This window comes from Trypanosoma cruzi, genomic scaffold, assembly GCF_000209065.1.
Source record: "Trypanosoma cruzi strain CL Brener 1047053517123 genomic scaffold, whole genome shotgun sequence".
In the NCBI taxonomy this organism is placed as follows: domain Eukaryota; phylum Euglenozoa; class Kinetoplastea; order Trypanosomatida; family Trypanosomatidae; genus Trypanosoma; species Trypanosoma cruzi.
Genome location: NW_001849559.1, coordinates 305,598 through 315,695, shown reverse-complemented (window position 1 = coordinate 315,695; position 10,098 = coordinate 305,598). Strand labels below are relative to the sequence as shown.

The 10,098-nt window shown below is 48.4% G+C and overlaps 2 protein-coding genes across 2 annotated transcripts, besides 15 other annotated features; both read right to left on the bottom strand.

Moving 5' to 3' along the window:
* Tc00.1047053509013.19 (calpain-like cysteine peptidase, putative) lies at positions 1-3,582 on the bottom strand (the record flags this gene model as incomplete). The annotated part of the gene is made up of 1 exon (XM_801212.1): positions 1-3,582. A coding segment is annotated over one exon (3,582 nt), but the record flags the coding sequence as incomplete, so codon positions are not given.
* Positions 1-5,484: a sequence feature (heterozygous, Esmeraldo-like haplotype).
* Positions 3,971-3,993: a sequence feature (AT_rich).
* Positions 4,270-4,320: a sequence feature (T-rich).
* Positions 4,618-4,640: a microsatellite.
* Positions 4,970-5,037: a microsatellite.
* Positions 5,068-5,111: a sequence feature (A-rich).
* Positions 5,216-5,257: a sequence feature (T-rich).
* Positions 5,312-5,342: a sequence feature (AT_rich).
* Positions 5,485-7,478: a sequence feature (haploid, Esmeraldo-like haplotype).
* Positions 5,624-5,643: a microsatellite.
* Positions 5,768-5,790: a sequence feature (AT_rich).
* Positions 5,878-5,918: a sequence feature (AT_rich).
* On the bottom strand, positions 6,041-10,098 carry Tc00.1047053509013.10 (calpain-like cysteine peptidase, putative; the record flags this gene model as incomplete). The annotated part of the gene is made up of 1 exon (XM_801211.1): positions 6,041-10,098. A coding segment is annotated over one exon (4,058 nt), but the record flags the coding sequence as incomplete, so codon positions are not given.
* Positions 7,479-7,966: a sequence feature (areas merged during assembly that could not be assigned to a particular haplotype. This can correspond to areas where the two haplotypes were merged or to regions with more than two copies in the genome that were merged during assembly.).
* Positions 7,967-8,929: a sequence feature (haploid, Esmeraldo-like haplotype).
* Positions 8,930-10,098: a sequence feature (heterozygous, Esmeraldo-like haplotype).

The window sequence follows — 10,098 nt, the reverse complement described above, 5'->3', positions numbered from 1 at the left end:
TGCCGACTCCACACCGACAACCTCCACCTTGCACGGCACAACGCCATTGCCACGCGGACACGTGGCGCAGAGAGCGTACCGGCCAGAGGCAGGGAGATGATGCACAATGCCCATCTCGCGGTAGTTTGTCGCTGATGTAACGCCTTGAATGCGCTTGTCCTCGCCGTCGTAAAGATAGATGCCAATGAAATCCTCGGCCATCGCGTCACCGCCATTGGACGATCTAAACGGCTTCTCCTGCTGCAGAAGAATGTGGATGTCGGTGGGAACATCAACAAGAAAGTCCACACGGTCCTTCTCCCTGCTCCTCAACTCGAGATGCTCAATGGCAGGAAGGTGACGCGCAACGTCAACGTTCAGTCGCACAAGCTTCATTTGCTTCTCATCAGCCGGCTTCTGGTACCAGTACGAAAGCAAAAATTTGCTCTTTTCGCGAAACATGGCACTCGGAACAAGATAGCAGAGAGAATTGGGAGGCACCGTAACAAGGTTTGCCGATTCGCGGGAGTCAATAAAAAGACCCTTGTGCACAATTCGGTGGTTGTTGCCGGTCACCAAATAGGTCGCCAGGTGGCTGCTGGATGTGCACTGCGAGAGCACCAGACCGCATTGAATATAATCTAACTCCTGTTGTGGCAATAGGTGAAGCTTGTGTCGTTGGTCCGGCTGACCAATCATGGCCATGATCTGCAATGGCTCCTCAGAATTGTTTCGCACCACATAAAGTGGATTCTCGCGCCATGTCACAAGAGTAGGGTTGCCGCCATTCGTGCCCTCACCCCACTCGCTGTTGAAATGCCAGCCAGGTAACGCCACACCACGAATCAGAACTTTCTCTATGCTGGAAAAAGTCTCAAGAAACATACCAACGGGCATGTAGATTGTATCCCGTTGCTCAGGAGAGTGCATGGAACGCAATTCCGGGGTCCAACGTATATCCTCATTGTTCATAGGACCCGTGTAGACGGCCTCAACAAACGGATTGTAAATCATAACCAACAAGTCCGAAAGCTCGGGGCTAACCGAATTTCTTGTGGAGATGACAGAAAGAATACCATACGTCTGGTCTTCTTGAATTCCCAAATTGCTTCCGATCCCTGAACGTGCAGTAGCTCCATAGGCGCAGTTCTTCAAATCTTCATTAAGGTCAAGCCAAAACTCCGGGTCGTCAACTGAATACATGGCAGACTTCGCGAGTTTCAGGTCGGTCGGAATGTTCATCACGGGACAACCAGTAAAGTCGTAGTACAGCTCCTGCAGTGTGCACCCCTCGAGGTTCTGGTACAATGTGTAGAACTTGGCGCACGCCTTCTCCAACAGCAGAGGCCACCAGTGCCGTGTGGGGGAGCGGCAGAACAAGGCCTGCTGCTTCGTCAGCGGAATACGGTCGTCGATTTCGACCTTCACCCACTGGCCATACCTGTGAAACTGGAAGGTGTAGCGACCATCCTTTCGCACCTCCTTTGTCACAAACACGTTGCGGAGTACATCGGGGTGGTGATCCACAAGTGTCGCGAAGGCCGTCAGGCAGCAGCACTCGAAGTGCTCGCCCTGCTCAAACTGGTCACGGCTAAGTTTATCGGGAAGAAGCGGCAGTGTCTTGCCCTCCGGATACAAGTCACCAATGTGGATCCATGGATCATTCGTGATAATCTTGTTGTCGACCATAAACCGCTTGTCCTCAAACGGCGTTGTGCTGTCAGGAAGCTCCGTAATCTTTGACGGAGGCATATTGATGGGCATGTAGTCGATGGGGTTATTCCGTGCCGCAGACTCCTCTCCCTCGTCGATGTCATCGTCCTCATCTTCAAACATGCCTGCATCCTCTGGGGCTTCGACGAGACGACTGTTGGCTGAATAGGAGGCGACAATCGTGATGAGCGCGGGCACCTTTCCCTTCGCACGTGGACATGTGACGGAGAGAGCGTAGCGGCCGCTTCGGGGAAGGTGATAGACGATGCCTGTTTCCCTGAAGTTTGTTGCAGCGTGCACACCACCAATTTTGCGGTCCGCGTCGTCGTACAGGTACATGCCCATATAGTCCTGGGCCATGGCATCGCCGCCAGTCGCACTGGAATACGGCTTTTCCTGATGCATCAGTATGTGGACGTCGGTTTCTTGGTCAACATAGAAGTCCACACGATCCTTTTCCTTTTGCTCCAACTCCACGTGCCCCTCAGTAGGATGGTCCCAATCCATCTCGGGAACGCTAAGCTTTTTGATCGTGAGACTGCTGTACTCTTCCCCAACCATGCGATACAGGGCAATGGTGAATTTTGATTCAGATCCCTTTGACATGCATGAGGGCACAAGATAACATAGAGAATTAGGGGGAACCGTAATGGCATTCGCCACCTCACGAGAATTCAGAAACAAGCTCTTGCAAATGGGCTTGTGGTTGTTGCCAGTGACGATATGGGTGGGTATTGCATTGGCACTTGTATTTTGAACAACGATTGCATCGCAATGAAGGTATTTCAACTTACCAACACTAGTAATAAACCGTCGTTGATCCTCTTGTTTGATCATCACCACGAGCCGCAGCGATTTTTTTCCAGTGTTTCTGACACTATATAGGGGATTTTTGCGCCATGTAACACATGTGGGGTTACCGCCTGCGGTCTCACCTTTCCATTCGTCATCAAAGTATGTGGCATCGCCATCTATCGTGGAAACATAGCACAGTTGCATGGAATTAATAATCTTCATAAATGTGCTGAGTGGAAGAAAGAGGGAGCGTTCATCGTCCACACCGTATTTGGCGCGTAACTTGGGCGTCCACTGTGAATCCTTGCTGTTCAGGGGACCTGTGTAGATGAACTCCTCATCCTCGAAGGGATTGTGCAAATGGATAACAATGTCGTTCACAGACGATGTGCCTGTCATCGAAAAGATCTCGAGCACACCATACTGCTGCTCGCGCTGAATACCCATACTCTCAGTCTCCATGTCCTTGGTTAATACAGAGGCCACGAACTGTCCGGATTGAATCTTCAGCGCCAAATCCAGCCAGTAGTGGCCCTCCGTTACGTCCGCTCCAGCGGCCTTGGCAAGCTTCGCGTCAATGGGGATGTTGAGCACGGGATTGCCAGTCAGGTCGTGGTACGTCTCCTGCAGTGTGCAGCCCTCAAGATTCTCGTAGCCGGTATAAAACTTTGCATAGGCCTTTTCAAGGAGCAGGGGCCACCAGTACCCCGTGGGCGAGCGAATGTAAAGCTCCCCGTCCCCCTCCAGTGGGATTTGGTCGTCAATCTCCACCTTCACCCACTCCCTGCCACGAAAAAACTGGAACGTGTAACGCCCGTCACGTCGAACGTGCTTGGAGACGAAGCAGTTCTGGATTACGCTGGGGAAACGCACCAGAGTGGACAGGGCTGTGAGCATGAAGCATTCGTAGTGATTGCCCTGTCCGAACTGCTCACGGGAAAATTCCGCTGGAAGGAGAGGCTGGCTGATGCCGTCTGGGTACAGTTCGGCAATGCGAACCCACTGGTCGGAGATATGCTTGTTTTTTTCCATGAAGACGGTGTCATGGAACACCTTGTCGCTGTCTGGAGCTTCAGCAGTAACTGCTACCGCCATTGTGTACCAATATGTTTAATAAGAGAGTTGCCCCTATCGCTTGTTGGATTAAAAAGAACTGGCACGTAACTTTAGAAACACGGCAAATTATGTTCCTAAAGCAGACAGCAATCTCCTTGAAGAATAAGCGTAATGTGCAATTTATTTCCTTTTTTTTTTTCAACTTCTGAGTCTGCGTGCGTTCGCGCTCTTTGGAGACTCCTACCTCTACTCACAAGGACCATTAAAAAAGCAATAATAATAATAAGAAGAGGAACGGCAAGGTGGCAGTCGGCATTAATGACGTCTTCCGCGTAACTCGCCAGCTCTTACAAGCCACTGAAGAGTGTAGACCGCGTGGTGATGCACGTGACTGTGTGCATCAAGCATAAAACAATGAGAATGGGCCAAAAAATAAAATAAAATAAATATGAACTCCCCGTCCCACCCACGAACGCTCAAAGGGCGAGGGAGGAGCAGTCGTAAATGTCCCTCGTAGGGAGCGGGAAGAAGGCGGAAACTCTAATTTTTTTTTTTTTTGTTGTTGTTGTTTCCTCCGAAGTGAATGAAACCGCAAAGCAAAGAAGTTAAAAATGAGAGCCTGTTGACGTGACTGAATGCGGGTCTATGGGCCCAGTTGGGTGTCGAGTGGGCCGTGAAGCACACTGAACTGCCAACGCAACACATGAAGAGCACGCGCACAGACACACAAGGAAGAAAGCATAAAACAAGAACAACAACAACAACAAAAAAAAAAACTGGTGGGACGTGGGCGCTCGAGAAAAACGGAGCGCCGACAGCGACGATGAACGCTGGCAGAGTGAAAACAGTACTCCACATCCTGTGGAACTTGGCGACGGTGGAAGAAACAACAGGCGCCTGTCCCCTAGCAAGGCATCTTGTCTCCCCCGCCACCCCAGTGCATATATGACCGCAAGACATCTTATCGCAACAAAGAGTAAAATCAACAAAAAATGTTCAACCGCCTTCCCCTCTGCCATGTCACTGAGCAAAAAGCACAATTCCCTTTCCCAAACCCGCCTGATTTCTTCTCCCCTCCCTCTCTCTCTCTCTCTCTCCATATATATATAGCCGCATGGGCATTTGTAAACACGCATACACACGAAAGACAAGGATGAAGTTTCCCCAAATCTTCACCCATGTGCTGAGTGTAGTGCAGATACGCAGCTCTCATACGTTATTGCGTGAGCGCCAAGAGGAAAATGCACTTGTGCATCTTTTTTTTTTTTTTTTAATCTTCTTGTTGTAGGCATTGCGCGTCCCCATCTCGTCCAGGCATTTCATTCTTCCTCCTTCACCCGGAGCATTATCCGCACCACCCAAATCTGTCCCTTTCCTTCTCTGCCTCAGAAGCAAACAAACAAACAAAAAAATATTTGCGTTAACCAAAAAAAAAAAATAAAAAAAAAATAAAATAAAAAAAATAAAAAAAAAATAAAAAAAAAATAAAAAAAATGATGTTTTCTCTCCTGTCAAACTCCTCACTCTTTTCTTTTCTTTTTTATTATTTCTTTTCTTTTTCTTTTTTTCATTCCATTACATAATTGTAAGTGGTCTGCAGGCACATATACACAAATCAAAGAGAAAAAAATGGCATCCATGATAAACGATTGCACAAAACAATTCACTATTCACATAAACAAAACAACAACAACAACAAGAAAAAAAAAAAAAAGGGGGGGTAAATGTAAAAGAAAAAGCCTCTCATTGCACACGTACCCATACACACAAAATAACAATAATAATAAATAAATAAATAAGGAACGACCATATGAGAATACGCAGAATATGGAACGTAGCTGTACTGTATACACAGGAAATCCCCAAACCCTTATGTGTACGTACATACATCAACATATCCGCACATAAATATATCCGCCCATTCTGGTGTCTGTAGTTTTTGCATCTGTCAATTTCCGTATAATATATTTTTATTTCACATATACTTTTAAATACATGCATATATACATACATAGTAAAGAATTTCTTCAATAATAAACGCAAATCAAAATCCCTTTTCCCTCCCCACAGACAAAAAAATTAAATAAATAAATAAATAAAAAAGAAAAGAAAAGAAAGGTGGGCGGTTTGTTCATCATATTTTCCTACTCACCACTCCTCTCAAAAAAAAAAAAACAATGACAACAGCAACAAAAAAACGTCCCAAATAACCCCCCCTCCCCCCAAATAAAAAAAAAAAAAAAAAAACAGGCAATTCCTTATAAAAGCATATGGTTGTATTATTCTGCCCACACTCTCGCCCTCAAAGGCAACATGAAAGGCCTGACCGGAGCCAAAATAAAAAATGAAAAGTAAAAAAAAAATAATAATAATAACTTTTCTTTTCTTTTTCATTTTTTTTAGCATAGCCATTTTTAAATTTTTTATATGCACACTTCTATAAGTAAAACTATAACAATGAGGGGAGAAAATATGAGACATCCTCCCTATTAAAAACTTAGACCCCAGTTGGGCGTCGCGGCGGTATGAAACTCGCCTGGCTGCCACGCCCTCCGCGGACTGCACCCTGGATGGGCGGCAAGGAGTCGCTGCGACGCACTGAACGGTCCCGGCTATAGGCACGCTCGCGACTGCCCGTGCGAAAAGCGTTGGGAGCACTCCTTGGAATCATTGGAAAGCGTGCCTGCAGCCCAAGCGGTTTCGAATCAGGTGGGACAGGAATAAAATCAATCTCAATTTCCTTCGCCACCCAAATAAGAAGAAGACAAGGACACGTATCAGATTTAGACTTGCTTGAGCAAACCATTCTGAGCGAATAGCGTCCAAGCTGTGGCGCACGAAAAATAAGCGCCTGTTCACGGGCACTGCTCGGATTTGCTGTGGTCGCCAAATTAATACCATATTCGTTGTAAACCTGAAGCATAACCTCCTCTTCCGCAACAATATCGCCATTTTTCACGGACACTGGATCGCTTATTTGAATTTGGCGAAGCAGTACATGAACATCACACGGATCATTCAACAAGAAGTCAACACGTGTACCCTCATCATTTCCACAGGGAATCACCACGTTTGTCATCAATGGTTCGCGCTTGAGGCCGGCGTATCGCAACGGTGTCAACGTCACCTTTGCCATCCCGGGATAAACAGAAATATTGAACTTACCGTGACAGCCACGCTTCATGGTGTACGGGATAAGATAACATGTCGTACTGGGTGGAAGGTCCATTTGCGAGCATACCTCCCTCGCGTCCAGCATCATACCCTTTTGAATAAACCGGTGTGTGCTACTTGTGATGAGCGGAGTCGGTGCCATCTTGGCATGTACAGATTGCATCAACACCAATCCCGTCTGGTGGTAGTGGTTCAAGCCATCACTATCTGAAAAGGACGGCGTTTGGTGACGTAATTCAGCCAGAATTCTCACTGGACGAGAGGATTTGTTCTCCACCAAATAAATCGGATTGTTTCGGAAGGTCGTAAACTTTGGATTGCCTCCTGACGTACACTCATTCCATTCACCTGAAGAACTCAAGCGGTCGCCGCAGTTAATGTGGCATCGCTGCATGCTTGAGAAATTATTTAAAAACACAGGCTGTGGCAGGTACAAAAACTCCTCTTCTGAGGGATCAGAGCCGCAAACGTCCCTCAATTCTTTTTTCCAGCTTCCGTCGTTCCGGTTGAGAGGTCCACTATAAAAAGGCTCATCAAAGTAGCAGTTGTGCAGCTTTATCACAATGTCTGCGGGATCATTTGACTCCTTCACGGTTTCAATAACCGCGAAGAGGGCATAACTGCACAGCGGATGGATGCCGTCCCCAGCATCCACGTTAGACATGCACGTAATGAGATCACCGCGCTCCAGATCCTTCGCAACGCCACCCCAGAATTTCACCGACCTAAAATCGCCCGTGTTGGCAGCCTCCGCCAGTTTATCGTCAAGAGGGATGTGAAGCACCGGGCGACCCGTCAAATCCCGCAACGTTTCATGCGGTGTGCACTGATCAAGCCGGGAGTACCCACCAACAAACTTCGCGTAGGCCTTCTCCAGCAATAGCGGATACCATGACCGTTTCGGGACTCGTGTAAACTTCGGTTCCATGTTTGTGTCCACTGGAACACGGTCGTCAATTTCGACGCGCACCGGGTTGCTGTTAGGATCATAAAAAATAAACGAATATGGGCCGTTCACAGGATGCTCTTTTGAATCGAAAAGACGGTCAATAAGTGGAGGATGCCTACTCATGGCGGCAATAAAAGGCGCCAAGAAACTGGCGTTTCTGGGGGCCGAGGAGATATCTCCGGATGATAACTTCTCCGGCACCACCGGATCACGGACACCCTCTGGGTAAAGCTCACAGATACGTGGCCACTCCTCCGCCATATGCTTATTCGATTCATGGAATTCCTCGTCTTGCCAGCCGAGCAAATCCCTGGCAAGTTCGTGGGCACGTTTATTAAGTCTCTCTTCGAGGTTTTTTACTTCCAGCTTTTTGTTTGGGTCCTTCATTAGTCTTCGTCGATCTTGTTCCATCTCGCGAAACTTTCTGTCTGCGTTAAGCGGAACGCGATCCAGCAGTACGCCCTCCGGTTCTGGATCAAGATACGCACGTTCTTTTCGCACAAACTCCTCGGCGATCGTAAGGGCCCGCTCGTTTAGTGCATCCTCAGTTTCTCGAATAGCCCCTGCGTTCTTCTTAGGATCTTTCTTAAGGTTGTGACGTTGCCGTTCCAACTCATGAAACTCTGGATCATTATTTAATGGAAGATCAAAGACAGGAACTCCGTAAATCTCAACTGGCAGATAGCTTTTATCATCAGATAGCTGACGACGGGCCAACTCATGTACGCGATCGTTCATATCGTACTCAAGATTCCTAATTTCCTCCAGGTTTTTTCTTGGGTTCTTTTTTAGTTCGCGCAACTTCTTCTCCATCTCACGAAAGTGCTTGTCTTTGTTAAGTGGCAATTCAGACAACAGGCACCCCTCTGGCTCCTGGTCAATAAAAGCACGTTCCTTCTTAAGAAGTTCTTCTGCCGACTCTCTGGCCCGCTGTTTCATCTCATCTTCAAGCTTTTCGAGAGAAACTGCATTCACAAATGGTTTTTTCTTCATTTCACGATGACAAAATTCCATTTCACGAAATTTCTCATCGGTATTCAGCGGCAAATCGTCAAGCGGTACACCAAGGGGTTCAGGATCGAGGAAAGCACGACACTTTCGTAAAGTATCCTTCGCAAGTTCATTCACACGCGTCTTCATCCGTTCCTCCAACCCTTCAATCGCCGCTTTATTTAGTGCAGGTTGCTTTAGAAGTGCTCGTCGCTCGTTTTCCAAGTCACGGAACTGCCTATCGGTATCCACAGGCAATTCGGAAAACGGCAGGCCCTCGGGCTCTGGATCAAGGAACCGACGCTCGTTGTCCAGAAACTCCTTCGCAATCGCCCTCACACGGTCATGTATATCGTCTTCACATCCACGAATAAAATCCCCATTTCGTTTAGGGTCCTTTTTGAGCTCACGGCGCTTGCGCTCCAAGGCGTTAAGAATGGGGTCGTGATTGAGAGGAAGATCTTCCACGAGGACGCCGAGGGGCTCGGGGTCGAGATAGGCCCTTTCCTTTTTGAGAAACTCCCTTGCAACCTCATGCGCACGCACGTTCAAATCTTCTTCGAGGGAACTCAACGTTTCGGCGGAGGCATTCGGATCATTGCGCATCCTTGCGAGGCCACGCTCCATGTCAAGAAACTTGGGATCACGGCCAAGTGGTACATCTTCCAGTGGCACACCTTCGGGCTCGGGATTCAAGAAGGCCCGTGCCTTTCGAAGGTGCTCTCTTGCAAGTGCATGCACACGATCATTCATTTCATTCTCAATCCCCTTCACTTCGGGATTATTGTCCTTTTTGTTGCTTCGCTTCAGCCGGTAGCGCTCCGCCGCAAGCTTGTTGAACTCCTCATCCGTGTTAAGCGGCAACTCCGCCAGGGGCACGCCACACGGCTCAGGGTCAAGGAAGCCACGGTTCTTCGCAAGAATGGCCTTGGCTAGCCTGCGCGCGCGGTCGTTCATCGCATCTTCCAACTTGGCCACCTCCTCTGGTGAGTGATGCGGGTCCTTGCGCATCCGGTAGCGAGCCACCTCCGCTTGACGGAACTCGGGATCCACGTCAAGTGGGATCTCCTTCAGTGGAACTCCCTCCGGCTCTTGATCCATGAATCCACGCATCTTGGCAAATTCCTCGAGAGCAAGAGCATGCGAGCGGGCAATCATGTCATCCTCGAGGTCACGTATCATGTCCTTGTTGCGTCTAGAGGAGCGGGGATCCTTTGTCCGCTTCCGACGCTCTGCTTCCATGGCGGCAAAACGACCATCATTGTCAAGTGGAACATCCGCCAGGTCCATACCTTCCGGTTCACGGTCCAAAAATGCACGTCCATAATTAATACAATTATCGGCGATTTCGCAGGCCCTTGCATCCATGGCTCCTTCAATAGCTGTGAGTTCAGCAGGAAGCGCACCCCTGCTGCGTGCCGCCCTCCGCCGTCCATTGGCCA